Raw genomic sequence first — 19,174 nt, 5'->3', positions numbered from 1 at the left:
GGTTGTGGGAGAGATGCAACAAAAAGGAAGAAAACAGCCAAACCATGACATCCTCGTTAGCTTTTCCATGATAAGGTAAAATACGTGCTTTTCAACTTTGTGGGTATTCCACTAGGAATTTAATATAAAAATTTTAAAAAATAATAACAAAAGACAAACCAAGAAAAGAAGAAGACAACCCAGAGTAAGAGAGAGATAAACAAAAGGAGAGAATCTGCACGATGTCCATTGTCTTCGATGATTAACAGCATTTATCACGCCACGTAGCAAAGCAGACTAATGAAGTTCAGTAATGACCAACTGGTGTGTGCTTTATAATTTCTAGTAGTAGTAGATAGCATATACATTGTTCATATCTTGAGCCACAAATTGATTCTAGCTACAAATCAGGCAAGTCATCAATTAGAGCAGTAAATCATCTAAAATTCAAACCAATACCAAGTTTTTGTCCTAAACAATAACATAACGTACAGGCACTTGACAAATATTTGTTTTGTAAGCTATTTACATGATAAAAAATCAAAGATACACGCTTCATGAATATACATACAGAAACTCCCAATCACCATGTAAAGCACAAGAAAAATAGATCACGCCTCCTCGGAGAGGGGAATGCCGCATCATCAACCTACCCCTAATCCCCGTCACTAATGCCCCTGATAGCTTTGTGCTACTCGTGTTCTAAAACTGAATCAACCCTTACAAAATATATCTATGGCTAGCCAGGAACAGTATAAGCAGGAAAAACAAGAATTGCACCCTAAAATATCATTCCTTTTCTTTCTATTATCAACAAATACAAAAGAATTATTTGAGGTTAATGTACAAATAAATCTACTCGTCACCACCTTTAAAACATAATCCCCATGAATGATTTACATCTTTGTTTCAGAAAGAATAAATACCCTAAACATAGACTACTATCAAACCCACCACTAGCTTCTGCAAGTCTTTGGTAATCCCCTCATCATTGTGTATTACACTTCCAGTATCCTTTCAAAAAGGAACCTGAGAAAAGAAAAATAGAAAACTGTACAAAAAGACAAAGTCGTACACAACTTCATTGCAAACCTTTTACCTTCTGCTTCTTAATTATTTGGCAACAAATATAGATACTGCTTAAAAAAGAAGCTCCTCTCCAACAGCAAACATGGTCCAAGCTTACTGGTCAAATTAATGTAAGGTACTTGGGCTTCTTCGAACACAGTATCTGGAGGTAAAATGCAGTCCCTAAACAGGTAGCAATATGCAACATTCGAGCTATTTCACACGGAATTCATGCCTGAAAACAGTCAGATTCTGAGTAAACCTGTCCCTGTTCTTTGCATCCAAGCTTCGAGTGACATCAGCCATCAGTTTGTCGAAACAAAGTGAAAGCCGCTGAGGTTGATCCACTGGCTGCAAACGGGACACAAAGTGTCGGCAAAAGAATAAAATTGGCAAACAGCCAAAGACACGCAGAAAAACCCCAACAGTTAGTATTCCAAGTTCACCCATTCATGGAAAGTAAATCCATCTATTTCACTACTAAATACATAACCCCTAATAATTCTTTTGGCCCCAATGCTTCAATGTTGTTTTACATCCAACCCAACAATACTTCAGCTGTCTAGCATAGAACTTGAGCAAATTCAAAATTAAAAGAAAAGTAATAAACCTTTCAGAATTGTTACCTACACATCTCCCTACTAGTTGTTTTTGTTGTTGCAGTATCACATAATGAGACACAACATACAAGCATTATCGGACTCCACTGTTCAGTTTAAAGGTGTCAAATTTACAACAAGAAGTGCAGGCAAAAGAACATTTACCTGTGCAGCTAAAATTTGAGCTTTCAAATCAGAGAATATCTGAAAGGACATGGAAATTTTCTCAATTAAACAGATATACAGTGAAAGTGAAACCCAGCGAGCAAGCAAATATTAATAAAAGAGATATCTATAATGTTATCTAAATCAAACTGCACTGAGAGAACCTGAGCAGTTCCTTGCAATCAAAGTGATGATGCAACATTCATGATATCAGTACGTGGCTAATTTTTTTATCAGAAGTGATGCAGGAAAATTATAAATCAAAATGTGGCTGTACTTCAACAATTCTGCATTCAGAACTGCTGTTTCTAAAGAAAAAAAAACTGCAATATACAGATTTCCTGATTCACCCATACCTGCTCACTAATAAGAATTAAGCTCAACATAGGTCTACTGAGACTCCACTGGTTGCCACAATCCTCAAACAACACAATCTCAAACAGGGTCTTCAGTATCTATAAATTTAAAGAAAAGAATTACACACAGATAAAAAGTGAAAGATAAAATTTAAAGAAAACTTCAGCTGCTTTCAATTTAGAACAAATTCCCAATTTCACTAAAAAACAAAAAGTTCTCTTCTTTCAAATAGAATCTCAAGTGAAGAGAAAGCTATACACGCTATACTGAATCTAGAAAACTTAAACAAAACAGGAAATAAAGGGTTACTCAAAACATGATAAAGCTCCAAAGGATAGCATGTATCAACTAAATGATGAAGTTGGTAACATGAGAAAAGAAAGCAAATTGATTCTAATATTGTCCTTCCCTAGAACAAACATCCACCGCCCCCCTCTCTTTCCTTTTCAAAAGGCATAAGTGAACATGACCTTTATAATAAAGAATGGAACAGCTTACTTCTGGAAATAAACTGGGGCAGTCCACAATATGTCGAGCAAGATTAATTGCAGCAGGTGAAGTTGGTGCCTCCCCCATGGTGATATTATTGAAATAGAAAGCAGCCAAATTATCAACAGCAGATGCACACTGATACATTTTCAGATATTTTAGCTTCAAGAAATGAGAATTGAGACCAGAAGCACAAAACAAATACAACACATTCAAGATTAAAACCAGGCTGCAGGATATTATGCTCAAACAAGATGTTTATAATATCCCTAATGCAAAAAATATAGATGTATCTAGTTAAGAAGAATAAGAACCAGCCGTAGCATTAGAAAATACCTGTGATGAGATATTTGTATCCAGGCCTTTAAGACCAGATTCTAGAGAACCAACTATATGCATGAAGGTGTTTGTGTCCAGATTCAATATAAAAACAAAATGGCTGCTGAACAGAACCTCCAAGAATGCAAAGTATGCCCTTGTCAACTGGAAAAAGCAAGAAGAGAACTGTAACTTGCCATTACAAGATGATAAACGACATAATAATGGCAATTTACGAGGTCCTGTAAATCATAAGAACATAAAAAATCTACTATGTAGAAGCATTCATCCTACACAAGAAAAAAAACAATTATGTCAGTTTTTTAAGAACTGTAAACAAACTATTAATAAGAGCAAGTTTAACCAGGTCTTCCATCTAGGCCGTAGGTATGCAGTGATACAGTGCAGAACAATAAGAGCAACTTTAACAAGGTCCTCTATCAAGTCCATAGGTGTACAATGATAACCTTCTGTAGTGCAGAGCAACATCCTGCAATTGTACAGTAACCTAAAGAAGGGAAAAAAGGTTCCAGAAGTTTGCCTAATACATACCCCACTCTCCTGTTCCTGAAATCAAACACTTTGTTCCTTGAAGTTTATAAAAATAAATATCAAGTCCCCTATTGGCTAAAAACAAAAACATTTATGGTTTATCAAATGGCTGTAGAAGTTTTAGATAATTCAAGGACCAAACAGTTTGATTTTGAAAAGAGGGGACAGAGGAGTATAAAGCAAGGTTTTCAAACCAACCCTCGCATTGAACCAGTGAAGAAAAATGTTAAAGATTTAAGATTTAACTGGGTCAACTCAGAGTTAATTAAACTGGTATATTATTAACTAAATATTGACTATATATTATAAAATTAAGAATCACTTCAAACAAAAAAAAATGCATTGTTACAATCATGAAATGAGTATATCTTATAAATAGTTATTAAAATAAATTAATTATTCTCAAATAGTAATTTTTGAAATAATTTTAAATTTTAGATTTAAATAATAATATCTTATAATAAGAATACTTATAATATAATTTTCATAACAATGAAGTTATATATATCAATAAAAAAATGCATTCTTCTATTTTTAAATTATTATAAAGTATTAAAAAATGAATAACTCAAGTTAATATACTAACAAAGGAAATTATTGATATAATTAGTTCCTTCAAGCCACAATTTGGCAAAATAAATAAATTTTAATTTTTTGCAATCTCACATGTGAATATTACTTATTTATTTTCATATAATTTATTCATCTTTTAAATATAAAGAGGAAGAATATACAAAGTGTGTGCATAGAGCAATTTAAGTAAGCCACATCCCGGGTTTGAATCCCATGCAACCTACCTTCATTTTTTTTTTCTAAAGCGAGCTAACCTGATTAATAGGTTCACATGGGTCAACTCTAGTTTTCAAATTAAGAGGGTCTACGTTTGACCTTGACCAATTGATAGTTAAACCAGTCTAACCAACCACTCCAGTCCAATTCTGACAACAATGATATAAAGTAGCAAAGAACCTCAGGTTTCTAAAAGCTAAAAGATGGTTATGAACCAACATGTCCAAAAATTTGAAAATTTGAACGCAATATAGCAAGAGAATGAGAAAAAGCCTAGAAGATATTATCCATAAACTATCCCAACTTGCAGCCAGGAAGTCAATTATACCTTTCGGAACGCCAATACATCAGCCAAAGGAATTGACAATGTCATCTTTAGAGCAATATCAAGTGCATCAGCAAGAGCCCTATCGCCATACAGTTCAAATACGCCAAAGTTGACATAGTTCCCAGCAAGAGCTGCAAACAATCAGTAAGAGATTAGGAACTTGACTTATATCATGCATTCGAAAAAAAAAAAGTAATAAAAGTGCCTTTTAATGACTTAAACAAATAAGATTAACAAACAAAAGCAAAAGGTACAAGCTGATGAGTCTAATTAACATCATCTAAATATTGACCTAAGCATCACTCTTCTTGAAAAGAGGCAAGAATCATTGACTGATAGCTATATTATTATTGTCTCTACAGATTTAACCACAATAATTGCCTTTCAAAAATTCTTCCTTATTAAGAAAATGGGTTGAGCCTAACCGTGCAAAAACTAGTTTAAGGGGGAAGGAGCACCCTGCCCAAGACTACTCCCACGCCCAGGGCTAAACACTTGAGCATTAAATGCTTATAAAAAAAAGTCCACTTTTTAAGGGGAACTTTTGATGTTAAAAAAGGGTCGAGCCTAACCCTCAAAAGCTACGTTCATAGTCACGTTCGCGAGTAACGGAAACAGTTCGTAGTCACGGTTGCGAGTAACAGAAACAGACCTGTAACGATCGTAACATAATGGTAACAGCATGGCACTATGCAAATTTTTTAAAAAGTTTGCAAAGTTGATAAAATGAAATGATATTGATTAGATTTAACCTAGAACAATGTATACAAATGCATAACAAATATAAATATATCAAATATAGATTATTTAACTAAGTTAAACATCATAGGGTTTAAAATAAGAAAATCCATCGCAATCTTTATAGATCAAGTAAACTAATAGCTCAAAATATAATTTCAACTCAAAACTAACACTATAATCCATAAAAATTTAGGGAAAAAATGGCTATTAAAAACTAAAATATAGAAAATTGGATAAATTATACTTTAGTCCTTGGATTTTAGCATAATTAACGGATCAATCCTTTTAATTTTGAAACCGAACACTTAATCCCCTATATTTTTATTCCGTCAAAATTGCAAGTCCTTTCGTCCTTAAAATCTATTTAAAAAGAGAGAAAAATATTTTTAATTCCAAAAATACCCTTTAATAAAACCATAACCACCTCCACCAACACCATCAACATCTCCACCATCCCCACCTCTTCTCGGATTCCCTGTCCTTTCATGCCGTCGCTACAATAACCTCTTTACCTCCAAGACTCCTGGCTCCACGAACCACAACATTCTGTTTTGGAATCCTTAACCTACTCCTAAACCCCAACCCCAATTTGATTAAAACCCTAATTCATTGAAACTAAAACAAACCCACAAAGCAACACAGCTCCAGTAAACTACAGCGTTGGTTTGCGACAGGACAAAACAATCCGATTATTCTCATCTACAGTAATTAGAGTCTTCAATTCATAATAAGCATCTTCTGTCATCGAAACAAATCGATGGAATCTAGAAGAAGTTAGGTGGGAAGCGAGGCACTGCCACTGATCTTGCTAGCATTTGAAAGATATCGTGTATTTTAGGTCTCTCACTAATGATAGGATGGGAACAAATCAACTCAAATGGCAACAACCTTTGAGCTTCCTCAAAGGCATAATCATTGCCTAACATTTTATCAACTGCCTTCATCTCCAGTAAGTCTCTTCACGATGCAGCCACCACACCCAACCCACCAAGAATTGGCACCAACAGTCTTGGATCAAAATCGCTCCCCACACGCCATCTCAAGAACCATTGCACCTTGTTTTGGGAAGTACCACCTCAAGAACCAACCAGATGTAATGGAGTCATCAATGCAGAAGAGATGTCGTTGCCTCTGCTGCATGAAGTCTATTTCGTTGCCTATCCACTTCCATTGACACCACTTGTGCTCCAATTACTTCAGGCCTCTGGATCGTTACTTGACTAGCTCAGGGAGAATGAGAAAGGAAGAAAGAGATTTGAGTTTTTAGATATAAAAGTTGTTTTTATATGTGTTGTATGGTCCATAAGGGTATTTTGGAAAGAAAAAATACTTCTTAAATGTTTGACCAGCCATTTACATTTGAACTAACGGAGAAATTGAAGGGGTTTAAGTGTTCGGTTTTAAAAATACGGAGAACGATTCATTAATTATGCTAAAACTTGGGGATTAAAATGTAATTTACCTAAAAATTTTAATACTTTTCAAAGGAAATAAGCTTGGAAATGCATTAGTTTATGATGAATCTAAACTTATATGAAAAATATGCAGAGAAGATTGAAATCTGGATGGAAGGTAAAACTTATCTTATATTGCCTTTGAAGCTGCTGAAAAGTGTGGAAACTGATACAAATGAGAATAAGGGCAAAAGATGAAAGATATAAAAGAATATCAATTATTGGTCACGGCTGTTACTATTACTTCAAGGTCGGTAACCGCCGCCGTAATGAGGCAACGGGTAACTAACGACCCCCAAAACCCGTTACATAATGGCCATTATGTAACATAATGGTCGTTTTTTAAAACCACGACCAAGACTTTATAAAAGATACATTATCCTATCCCCAAAACCCGTTACATAATTGCCATTATGTAACGTAATGGTCGTTTTTTAAAACCACAACCAAGACTTTATAAAAGATATATTATCCTATCCTAGAACATCGTGAGAACTTACTAATCCTTATTAGCTTCGTTGAAAAAACACAAGATTATAGACTTTCATCCAAGGAAGAGTTATCATCCTCACCCAGCCCCCACCCGTGCCGCCACAAAAAAAAAAAAAAGCCAACATTTTTTTTCCAAATTGTTATATATATACATATATACATATATATTTACACACACACTTCAGGATTAGAAGTAAAGAGAACACTAGATGTGTAAAATCATACACTATATCAATAAACAAAATGCATAAACATTTTAAGTGTGCACTATACATCATAGTTTCATCTATAGGACCTCAAAAGTTCTTCAATATCAAAATCCTAACATCCTTAAATTTCAATAATAGTAACTGAAACAAAAACTCAAAATGAAAAGCACGCAGAAAAAGTCTGAAACTTTTAACAGTGATTATTGAATCCACCAATCTTGCGAAAGTAAGAGGAGACTTAAAAACTAACCTCTAGAGAGAATAGTTAAACAAATCCATATTCCCTTGTATTTGTAGGCATATATATCGGCGACATTTGGAAGAGCTAAGATCCTGGCACCATAGGCTACAATAAGTTTGCTGACCTCCCGGAAAAGAAGAATGCCATTAGGAGAAGAAGAATCAAAAGTTAAACGTTGAGCTTTGTTTAACACAAACTCAGCCATGAATTTTAACAATGGGGTAGTAACCTGCAGCATTGAGCCAAACAATTAAGTCAATAAGTATATTTCCTCATACAAATCATAGCATTCAGCAATGCTGATTGAAAATAAAATCTTAAAAGAAGAGCATTGTAGGGTTTTGTAGGGTTAACTATAGCTCTATACCTCTGGTGTATCTGCCCAATGAGAGATGCCTTTCAAGAGAACTGGCAAATGAGCAGGATACAGCCAATCAAATAAAAGCCCATAAGTTCTGCGACTGAAAAATATCGAATAAAGGACAAAACTTTAGCCCTCATCTCTAAGAAAAAAAAAATAGACATTTAAAAATATAGTTACCTATTTGTAGCCATTGCTATTCCTCTAAGATCCCTCATCAACCCAATTAGAGCATACTTCACAGCATCAGTTCGAAACATTGAATCAGGTGTGGATCCCAAACTGATAAAAACCTAAGGCAACACAAGTAATAGCTCAATTATTAAATTTAACCCAAAAAAGAGGCACTAAACAAACTATTCATAAACACATTGTCGCAACCAGAAAATGTTAGATGATGATGATGATGCAGGTACACAAGTCAGAATTAAAAATGCGGAGTGAAGATCTGTTCATCTACATGTTTGCTTCAAAAGAAGATCATGGGAATGGCTTGAGTAGAGGATAGGAAGATTTTGAGGTCACAGCAGAACCAACTAGTATGTCACTTGATGAGGCTCCAAAAATGGACACACACACACACACACACACACACACACACACACAGAGAGAGAGAGAGAGAGAGAGAGAGAGAGAGAATACCTGTGAAAGTGGTTCCATTGAAGACTTGAATTTCACAGGGCTGTCCTCCATAAATATTAACCAGCCAATAGTGTAATAAAACGTTGTTCTGCTACGAGAGCATCTATATTCTTCTAAAAAGGGAAAGTGCTCCCTCTTAAAATTCCAGAGAAAAAGAGAAATTAATTATTGATAAAAATTTAAGAAAAAAGTTAAAAAGTATAACGATGATATAAGAAATCTATCAGAACTGAAATTACAGTATGGTTAACGACTATAAATTTAATAGCATCCAACTTCAAAAGCAACTTTCCAGTCATATAGCTGCAAAGAGGAAGTAACAAACAAATAAACAAGAAATATATGACAATCAACCAAGCAATCACTGTTGAGGCAAAATACACTTTAATGAATAAAATGACAAATGGCTGAATTTTTTTTTTAGCCAAAAAATATGGCAGTAAGACTAACCCAGATGCCAACTCCAAAAACAAACTTAATGTGTGATCAATGACTTCCTCACTCTGGAATAAGCAAAAAGTATACGATATTAACATCCACAATCCAACAATGATCAAAAACCAAGAAACAAATTATTAACAAAAAAAATCACCTCAGTGTAACACTTCAGATTAGTAGCTATCTTTCCAACAATCACACTCAGTAATAGCAGATGATCATGTAGTCCAAGAAGCTCAGACAATCGAGCATATAACTGCTGCAATAGAAAAAGAGAGGATTGAGTATATTAAGCTAAATAAAGCACAAATAGAAGACTATGAAACTTCCTTACCTTGGATGAGTGCGCAACCTGATCACCTACATAAGACTTCCGGAAATGCTGAAAGAAGGTGATAATCGCTCGATCAAGTCTTTGCTTACTCCGTTCACCATATCTCTATTGCATGAGGAAATCCCAATAAAAACCCAATCCAAGATTGTTACAAATAAATTGGCATAATTTATTGTTCACAGATAACAAAACCAAAGATGCTTTGTCATGGAAAATAAATGAGAGGATGGAGAAAAAAGGGGGTGTTGAAGGCAAGGTAAACAACATCCTTTAGACTTGTAATTAAGTCCAACCAACAACTCAAGCATTGCAGTTGAACCAAAGGAACAAAAAGTAAGAGCATATTTAACAGTATCGTATGGGATACAGAACCGTGCATTAACTAAGCACTTCTCTCCCGTTATATATTTTTCTTCCTTTTGGGTACAGGAAGAGAGCAGTAAAGCTTGAGCCTAAAGTCTCTACCTAAACCATCACCTCATCCACCAAAGAAGGTTCTGGCAAACACTTGAAAGTTCTTATAAAAGCTTAAATAGCAATATGTCATGGACACTATGGTGCAGGTTCATCATAAATGCAAGAACAGTAAGCAGTCTGCATGAGTGAACCTCCAATAGACATGCTTTACTAGAAAGCCTTGTTTTTGCAACATAGGGTCCATAACACAATAATTTAGATCCATTCCTGGATTCAAATAAAAAAGCTCCATTGTCACCACACATTTGCACAAACTGTGAACGCAAAATCAATAAATAACAGAAACTGGAGTGGCAAATTGGTGAACCCAGAAAAGGTTCATTGAAAGACAATGTTACACTACAGCACAACAGGCTGTGCTTGATCATTACCTGACTATGTAGCCCACTGTCTGTAACATTTATCAATTGCAAAACGCGAGCTGAAAGTTCTGCATCAAGCACTTCTTGTGACTCTGTACTGTATTAGAAAATGTAACAAACACGTCAATGATTGTCAAGGTAATGATTGATAATGCTCCTGATAGAAAAATGATAAACTGTAGAAATGAAAAACAAAATTACCTACAGCTAGTTGACTGTTTGATTTTTAGAATAGCAGCAATAATATGAACAACCCAAGCAAGCTTGGCCTCAATAACAGAAAGGTCATTGCTGTCAGTGGTCTGTACTCTTGCTCTTTCCTGTGCAAGTCATTTCAAAATAAATATTCAAATTAACCTATCATTAATCCAAAAGCACTATAATCATCCCAAACTAACATACCGCGTATGATTGCAGAACAGGCTCCATTATGTTTATTATATGTAAACCACTGCTTTCATACTGCCACAAGAGAAAGAGAAGGAGGGGGGGAGTTAATATATTTCAAAAATTCATGCACTCCATTGCAATAAGATGTTGTACATATGCAATTTAATAAGACAAATGGACCATTAAGGAATTTTCAACCTAGAATCTTCAGGATAGGGAAAAAAAAAAGGTCATAAACACATGTGATATACAGAAAATGAACCTGGAATCTACAGAGATAAGGAAAGCAATCCAGCTGATCTTGAAGAAGTTCAACACTGTCTAAAGGATTGTCAGAGAGATCATCTGCGGATCCAGCCTACAGAATATAAAAGAGGCAAATCAAAGCATAATTTTTTACAATATAGACAATCACAATCAGTGATCAACAAAAAAGAAAAGGGGGGGGGGGGGGGGGAGGGCATACCTGAACAGAGTTAAACCTTGATGTGATAAAGCCTTCAGTAATTTTAGGCACAAATTCATCAAGCAAACTCGGTGCATCACCTTTTAAATAAGGTAATGATGTCACTAGTCTAGACCAAAGCCCTAAGAGGAAGTATACACTGCTGCTGGCCCACTGGTAAAAATTAATCAGTAATTTTGAGTCACAGAACGCATCATCAATCTTGAAGGTGAACTCAAGGCTCAATAAAAGAAAATCAAATATAATGAAATTAAAATCTAGATATAATAAACAAGTAATATTAACAAATGATTATACATCAAATTTTGAAAAAAGAAGTTGCGACACCACATAACCTGCCAAGACTGCAAAGACTTTATAGTGAACTCTGCCACCAATTGTATCCAATCACCATAGCCTTCTACATTCACAAGCTCTGACAACTGCAACACAATTTTACATGTAAACATCAAGGTTCTATTTATGAATTTGAAGGGAAAAAAATCTGTAAGGTATTGCAACATATTAATAAAAAGCTATCACCGGATAACCAAAAAAAAGTGTGTATATTCAGCCTCTCCAAATTGATTTGACAATAATAACTCGCAATTTACTTGGCAAAGTGAAGAAAATTTACAAGAACACAGCAGAACAAAATTGATATTGCAGGAAAATTATGCAATTTAAAGAAAGGAGGCATCTTTGATTGACACCAAAAAGCTGCGATCGACAAATCCTAGAGGTGTGGGGGGAAAGGGAAAAAAGAAAGAGTGATCAGGTGCCAAATTGCGAGCTCCACTGAGGGTTAATGCACGCAACCTTCCCCCTGCTTTGCAAAGAAGCTGTTTCTGTTTCTCAAACCTAGTGGTGGAAGGGAAACTTTAAAAAAAATGTATACATTTCCATATCAATCACCACCAGAAACTGTTAGTCCCAACTCCCAACAATTATGAATCAAGAACATGCCTGAGGGATTGGGTTTAGCAAGAACTCGGGTCTGACTCAGAAGTTTAAGCACATGGTAAATTCTATATAAATTAGCTGTACCCTGCTTCTTTAACTTCTCCTAATATTAGGCAGCATATAATTCAAATTGCCTCCATTTGTTTAATGATTAAGTTAATAAAAGTACTAAATTTTCTTTTCCATGATATTACCTTTTATCTTTTTCAAGAAATTACTTTTTTTTTTCATTTGCAATACGCTCCTTTCTTTCTTTCTTTCTCTCTTAGGTTCCACATGTTCAACTCTCCCCATATTTTTATCTCTTTCCTTTCTCTTTTCCAAATAAAACCCCATAAAAAAATACAAAGGTAAAAATAAAATTCCACTTCAAGCATCTTTTTCACTCTCTCAAGGAAAACTTAAAAATGAATAAGACAAACTCATAAGCCACATCTCAAATTCAACTATAGATGCACAAGTCAACCAGTAGAAAAGCATTAGGAGACAGAAACATTGTCAATTCACTTGTCTCTTCAAAAAAAAAGTTAGTTGTCATCTTTTCTTTTCTTTTTAATTTTGTCTCTCTTTGAATTACATTGTGTTATTTTTTTTTTTCATATTTGTCTTTTATTGAACATCTTTTAAACCAGATCCCAAAATATTTTAAAATCTACCCATTCATAATTCACACAATTTTGTTTTCAATTTAATTATTTAGAAGAATCTAGCCATTTAAAAAATAGTGCCAAAGTTAGAAAAAGAATTATAAGCTTACTTTATTGTATTTTGTTAGAATACAGCTGGTAGTTAATTGCCTGACCACGTATATTAGGTTAATCTTAGGATTAATTACAGGAATAATTAAAGGACAATAATTGTAGATTATTTCCTTATAAAGGGACTTGTAAGTTGTATATTTATGCCCTTATTCAAAGATCGATTCACATAGAAAATCTCTTTACTTCTCTTGTGTTTTTACATATTTATTAATATATAACATTTTCAGGTCAGGCATATGGATAAATTTCTTAAAATAAAATCAATTATCAAAACAACCCTCCAAGACAATTACGCTACTGCATGAGAAAATGTGCAAAATTCTTCAAAACATCTTGTTTGGACATTAATTTGGATGATATTCCCTCCGGATACTGGATAAATTTCCCCCCATAGAAGCAACATCCAGGATCCATCCCTAAATAGATCACTAGAAATACTGAGCATCTGTTTTGCTAAACTGCAAAATTATACATATTTATCATCATTTATGTGTACATATATATCACCAGAGAAGATTTTGTATGTTCGACAAAACACTGAAGCAGTTTAACTAATTAAGAATGCATAAGCATGGATATTAATCAACACAACCATACAACTCATGCCATCAAATGCAAACAAAGATGCAGGGCAGTGTGCATGTGCATGCACAAAAAGTTATAAATATGCACAACAATCACCTGATAGTTCACCCTGAAACGTCCAAGGAGACGACAATACTCGTGGTAATTATCATGATGAGCAAGACCTGAATCCCAGCCCACAAGTTATAATTAAATGGGAAGCCAAATGGAAATAGGTAGATAGACACATGCAAAATGGTTTGAAAAGTTTCAAAATAGAACCAAGATCTTATACAAGGACCTAATGCTGCCTACTATAAGAGCAGCACTCAAGGAAGCATCATAAATTCAAACTTAACATGTTTTTTTTTTTGTCAATAAGTTAACATGTTATTGAGTCAAGCATATAGGAAGAATATTCACCCCCTATTCTTCACTAAGGGTATTTCCCGTTCCTCTCCACTACCCCAAGCTGGTAGAACTTTACACGTCATCATGACTCTAATACATGCAAACTAATAGCAATATGATTGTGAATAGAGGGTACTGGTTAAAACTTGTTCTCTACACAGGGAAAGAGGGGAATGAAAAAAAAAAAAAAAGAAAAGAGAACACAAGAAGAAACAAAATTTGTATATCAGAAAAGTAAAATTATAGAATAAATCCCACTTTTAGTAACATCAAGGTGCTATATATGAAGGAAATTCAGAAAAGATATCAAATAAAATGAACCTTGTCCTGTTTGCAGGATTTCTTTGGTTCCTGTCATCAAACGCGCCAAAAATTTAGAACGATCAGCATCATTTGTGAACAAAGAGCGACGTACAGATGCTAGCCTGACCAAGCAGTCCAGTGCCTGAAAGAAAAAATAACAATCCTAAAAAATGATTAAAACCTGCATTTTGAAGAATGAGAATAGGCGAATCAATAGAAAGTTTATGATTCAATTCTCTTTCATCAAAAGACACAAATACACGAGGTACTCCAATCCTTCATGTCACATTTTACAAGCACATCAAAACAATCAGGCAATAAATAGTTCAATGACAATTTCGGATTCGACTCCATCCATTTTAAATATCTTGAATTACGAATAATCAGTTGCTAATCTATCCCTTTTTTCCTGCAAGAATTTAAATTGCCAAAAAGAATAAATTCTCAAAAACCAGTTCAGATGCATGATAAAAGGACTGAAAAAGAGGGATGCATAAGAAGTTGAGAGCAGAATAGAAAATCAACGGGTTTTATGCAATGAATTTTCACAATGGCTACCACACCTCTTTGACTTTCCAAAGAAAAACAACTAAAATATTCGTAACCTTAAAGGGAGAAAAGATGTCGGATGATTATTTAAACCAAAAAAGTGGAAACTACCGAAGGAAGCCTTTAAATCTCAGCAATATATTAATAGAGTAAATAAATGCTATCCCACAATCTAGGGCCACCTGGGAGTGGGAGTCATCTATGCAATTATATTGACTGAACAAAATTTCAAAAACAAGCACCCTGGGGACAGTAAAGAGTTTTTTTTCTTTTGAGATATTCAACTGGCATGAAACATAGGCAAGCAAAACTGAAACTAACCTCCTTCGAAAGCGGGGTTGTTGTAATAGCATAGTAATCAAAAAATATCTGCAACGTCGATGGATCCTCTATAACTGGTCTCCAAGATGATGGAATCTGTAGAATTGCCAATACATTTGTGCACACTTTTGAAATGCAAAACACAAGACAATGTTTGGTTGGAGGGATTTTGAAGAATCCATAGATTTGTATCGATCCATTTTTAGTTGAGAAAGGAAGATTAAGTCCATATATTCTTCAAACTCCCCCATCACTTTAAATCCATCAAAATCACAGGTAGATTTTTGTGAAATCCCTCATTTTAATGAATGAGTGATTATATAGATATTTTGTCTGTTATTTTAAAAATTACCGATCGATCCCCTGTTTTATCCATCCATAGAATCAAAAAAATTTTGAACCCATTGAATTCCATGGATTTTAGAAGTCCACAACCCAAACATGACCAAACATCTTTTAAAGATTATCTAAATAATTAAAAGACTATAATTGAAGCATATTCCATATATTAGTAATTAATATAATCAGTACCTGAACAGTACCAAACTCCTCCGAACTTTCATCAATCGATGTCCCAACAAAATCAAATGATAAACATTTGAGAGAAAGCGAAAGTGCCAACTCTTGCAATCGAATTGCACCTGTACCACAAATACAATATACCAGAATAAAAATCAGTAAAAAAATAGAAGAGCAGAAAGTCCATAGAAGAAATACGGGCGGCAAAGGGGACAACAGGAGAAAGAAATAGAGAGGAATGAAACATGAGAATGTTAACCTATTACCATCATTTTTCAATTGTCGCAGTGATGTTAAAGATATTTGGAATATTTGATAAAGTGACTGATCCCTAAAGGAGCAGGCTACCCTTCGATGATTTGTTGAAGGCAGCCCTGTATTGGGCTGAGAATTTAAGCATCAAGGATACAAATCTAGATGTCAGCAAACAGATTTTAATGAAAATGGTAAATCGCAATAGCATCAGTAACAGCAGCAATGCAGAAGTCGTGTAAGAGATTCACTTTCAAATAGGAAAAAATAGTTGCATTGCATACAATTCTGATGGTGAAGTGAAAACCATAAAGATCATCACAAAGGTGGGGCTAAGCATGTCACAATGTCTGAATTGAATTGTTCAAAACAATTTGTACAACTAGCAGCATGCTACAAGAGAAATATAACATGCAGGAATTATTGGGCACGTTATGGAAAACGCAATATATACTGGATGGTGTAAAAACTAAACATAGGCAGCTCATCTCAAAACTGGTCAATATCTATGTTCTAAGCACATGGATGATCCATGATGCTTGGGATGCATGCTCTGTGCATTGCAGAATGTCAAAACAAGTTCCAAAAGTACATCAGCATTGCAATTCTTGCAAAATTTTCATCTCCTTATTATGTGGCAGCTTAGCTAAATAAATCATCAATGTTGGGAAATTATGCTACAAATATTTAGGGAAAAACAAAGCTAAATATGCTTTTTAAAAAAATAGAATCATAAATATTCTATGCACTTAGTACACTAGAGCCTGGTATAAGTATCTTTTAGATGCAGTGTAGAGAAATTCTGAGAAATACAATAAACTACCTGATTCATCTCAGAAACAAGTTGATTCAGTATCTTCAAACCGATGGCATAGTGATCTGACGTTGCCTGCTTAAATGAGAAACAAAAGAATAATAAACAATAAAAGGCTTATGATCAACATGTTTCCCATAGATAACACATTTCATATGGCACAATGAATGGTTAATCACAGCTAACTGCGTCCCATCTGCTAGCAGCCTAGAGATCCATTCTCTTCTCCTCAACATTCTCGATCCCTTACAGTCCCTCCTTATAACAATTCTGCAAACAATAACTAGACTTTTTTCGCAAAGCATTTCCAGCAATCGGATTCTAAAGAAACTTTCAAAGAGTCGAAAAGGACTATGGAGTATCAACTGAAATGAAAAATGGATGCTTACTAGGGACATGTTATTTCTAATCACAGGTAATCAAATAGTGCCATCTTTACTGCATACAACAAAAAATTAAAAATTGAACAATATGATGACTTAAGGTAAATTAGTTAGTTGCCAGTTTAGAAGCAACGATGTAATCAACAAAAACATCTGGTAATAACATGAATAATATCAGAAGGAAACAAAGAGTAGAATTAGTAACAGCAAACACCATCCCTTCCATAATTGCAGTAATAAAATAAAATAAAATGCTACACAGAGGACACAATCCAGAAAAGGAAAACCAAAATGTATTTCAACGAATATTGAGATACAGATGATGGTGCCAATAGCTAATGTCTACAAAGAAAAACCTTACTACCTGACTCAAGAAGTTTGTAGACTCCTTAACCACTTCTCTAAATCTATCATCATCAAACCACCCAAACTTGGTAACTCGAGACAACAGCTGGATTAGAGATGCGATAACAAAGGGCTGCAACTTAGGCCCTCTGTTGGCCAGATAGCTAACAAGGTAATTACGAATATCTAGACGGAGCTGTAGCGAGAGGCTATGCTCGGTAACTTGCTTGAGCAGACTAGAACTAGCGAGCATCAATGCATAAGGAGTCAATGCATTATCAAGAATGTACTGGCATTGAGAGATGTAATCAGTGCTCATCGAGAAGCATTTCAGAGTGTTCTCCGCGTGAGCTCTCTCAGCTGAATCCTGCGAGTTATACAGCCTCTCACACAATTCTTCCAGTTGCGCTAAGCTCTCCATCATCACTTCTTCCACCTAACCTGAAAACAATGGCAAACCATCATCACTACAAGCGTGATCGAAAAGAAAAATCTAAACCAAAATCTGCTTCATTTGACCAAAAAAATTCGAATACTAACAAAACAAATTGATAATAAAATTTATTGGGCTTTTGAAGCATCAAGAAAGGTCTCACAAAACAAAATCACCACAGAGCAGAATCCCTTCGGTTCGCTTAAAATCGAGAATTCTTACAGAAAACGAAGGTGAAATAATCGAAGAAAATGATATTAAAGCTGGAAATCAAACGGTTGATTACCAGCACACATCACTAGAAGTTCATTTACAAACAAAAAAAAAAATAGAGACCAAAAACAGAGATGGATACCGAGAGAGGCTTAAGACGGATTACCTTTGGATCTGAAATCTAAAAACTGACGATTTATACCAAGTTGAGAAGAAAATGCTATTTCTGATTAGCGGGGGTTAGTCCACAAGGGCGAGCAAGTGCGTTATGCTTTTGTTCTTTACGTTTTCCACGAGGCGGTGAATTCTGGGTGTGGCTGGGGAGTTTGGTCAATCTATATTTTTTCTAGCCGTTTGATTAACTCATAAGGTTAGGAATCTGCTGCCACGTATTGATGGCTACGATTGCATATTCGCTTCGTGCACTCTTGGTCATCCTCCATCGTATCCAATTCCGACCTCGCAAGCAAGGAGAGAGACTTTTTCTATCCTGACTCCTGACCTGTTTTGGTTTCTACTCTCCAACCTCAAACGCGGATTAGTTTCCTTATTTTCTCCACAGAGCTTTGCTTACAAAGAGAGAGAGCATTGTTCTATACATGCTACCCTTAGTTTCTAATTTTTTACTTCTCAGCTCCTACAGGACCGTCTGTTAAGGCAGGTCTCTTGCTCAACCCTGCGAAAGGACATCTAGTTGCAAATGATACTTGAAGGATCTAGTAGCCAACTCAAAATTGCTTTGTACTTGGCTCTTTGTCTATCTGATTTTTTGGCTTCTCTGTGGTCTTTGGTTTTACTTGATCTCTGAATATTATTTCATAGTTTCGGTTGTTTATGGATGTCTTGGGGTGGCTTTCCGTTGGTAGAGCTTCTTTTTGGTTCCATGCATAGGCTTTAAGGGAATGAACTCTTGTTATGTGGTCACTGAGTGGCTCTTTCTTAATTTTTAAGTCCTCTTTTTCCACGGCGGCAGAAGCGGCTTTGTGGTCTTGAGGTTGATTTGCCCGGATGGACTTTACGGTCAAATACCTGCCTACTTGCTATTGGAGACTTCACTTTGCTTTGAGCATGGGCTTATCCTTAATTTTTGGATTGAGTGGTATTAGCTAGGAT

The 19,174-nt window shown here is 35.0% G+C and overlaps 1 protein-coding gene across 12 annotated transcripts; it reads right to left on the bottom strand.

The window, feature by feature from the left end:
- Positions 1-753: 753 nt before the first annotated feature.
- On the bottom strand, positions 754-18,960 carry LOC110626572 (exportin-7). 12 transcript variants are annotated; one of them, XR_002489747.2, is made up of 28 exons: positions 18,228-18,949; positions 17,435-17,856; positions 16,697-16,765; positions 15,888-16,005; positions 15,634-15,743; positions 15,103-15,198; positions 14,251-14,374; positions 13,636-13,703; positions 11,587-11,673; positions 11,252-11,404; positions 11,048-11,143; positions 10,798-10,857; positions 10,597-10,715; positions 10,405-10,492; positions 9,557-9,661; positions 9,377-9,481; positions 9,024-9,287; positions 8,785-8,919; positions 8,323-8,435; positions 8,149-8,242; positions 7,791-8,010; positions 4,645-4,775; positions 2,994-3,140; positions 2,667-2,795; positions 2,168-2,266; positions 1,812-1,850; positions 1,079-1,398; positions 754-1,008 (listed from the first exon to the last, which is right to left on the bottom strand). XR_002489747.2 is itself a non-coding variant. In XM_021772568.2 (28 exons), the coding sequence occupies exons 2-28, from the start codon at positions 17,837-17,839 to the stop codon at positions 1,261-1,263; spliced, it is 3,165 nt and encodes a 1,054-aa protein (XP_021628260.1). In that variant the 5' UTR covers positions 17,840-17,856; positions 18,228-18,948; the 3' UTR covers positions 754-1,260. The 12 variants fall into 12 exon arrangements, 11 of the variants coding, with proteins under 11 accessions (XP_021628260.1, XP_021628262.1, XP_021628261.1 ...); XM_021772568.2 differs by having other exon boundaries at positions 754-1,398; positions 9,024-9,087; positions 9,235-9,287; positions 18,228-18,948; XM_021772570.2 differs by having other exon boundaries at positions 754-1,398; positions 9,024-9,087; positions 9,235-9,287; ... (1 more) ...; positions 16,697-16,762; positions 18,228-18,948.
- Between the last annotated feature and the right edge of the window lie 214 nt (positions 18,961-19,174).

The sequence above is a fragment of the Manihot esculenta genome, chromosome 11, assembly GCF_001659605.2.
Source record: "Manihot esculenta cultivar AM560-2 chromosome 11, M.esculenta_v8, whole genome shotgun sequence".
NCBI lineage: Eukaryota > Viridiplantae > Streptophyta > Magnoliopsida > Malpighiales > Euphorbiaceae > Manihot > Manihot esculenta.
This window is presented reverse-complemented; position numbering and strand designations above follow the sequence as displayed.

Excerpts from the sequence above, each read along its gene's own strand:
- LOC110626572 (XM_021772563.2), bottom strand. The coding sequence starts at position 17,839 with ATGATGGAGAGCTTAGCGCAACTGGAAGAATTGTGTGAGAGGCTGTAT. Across the intron at positions 15,744-15,887 it reads GCGACAATTGAAAAATGATG|GTGCAATTCGATTGCAAGAG; the intron begins GTAATAGGTTAA and ends TTTGTGGTACAG. Across the intron at positions 14,375-15,102 it reads CAACCCCGCTTTCGAAGGAG|GCACTGGACTGCTTGGTCAG; the intron begins GTTAGTTTCAGT and ends TTTTTCTTTCAG.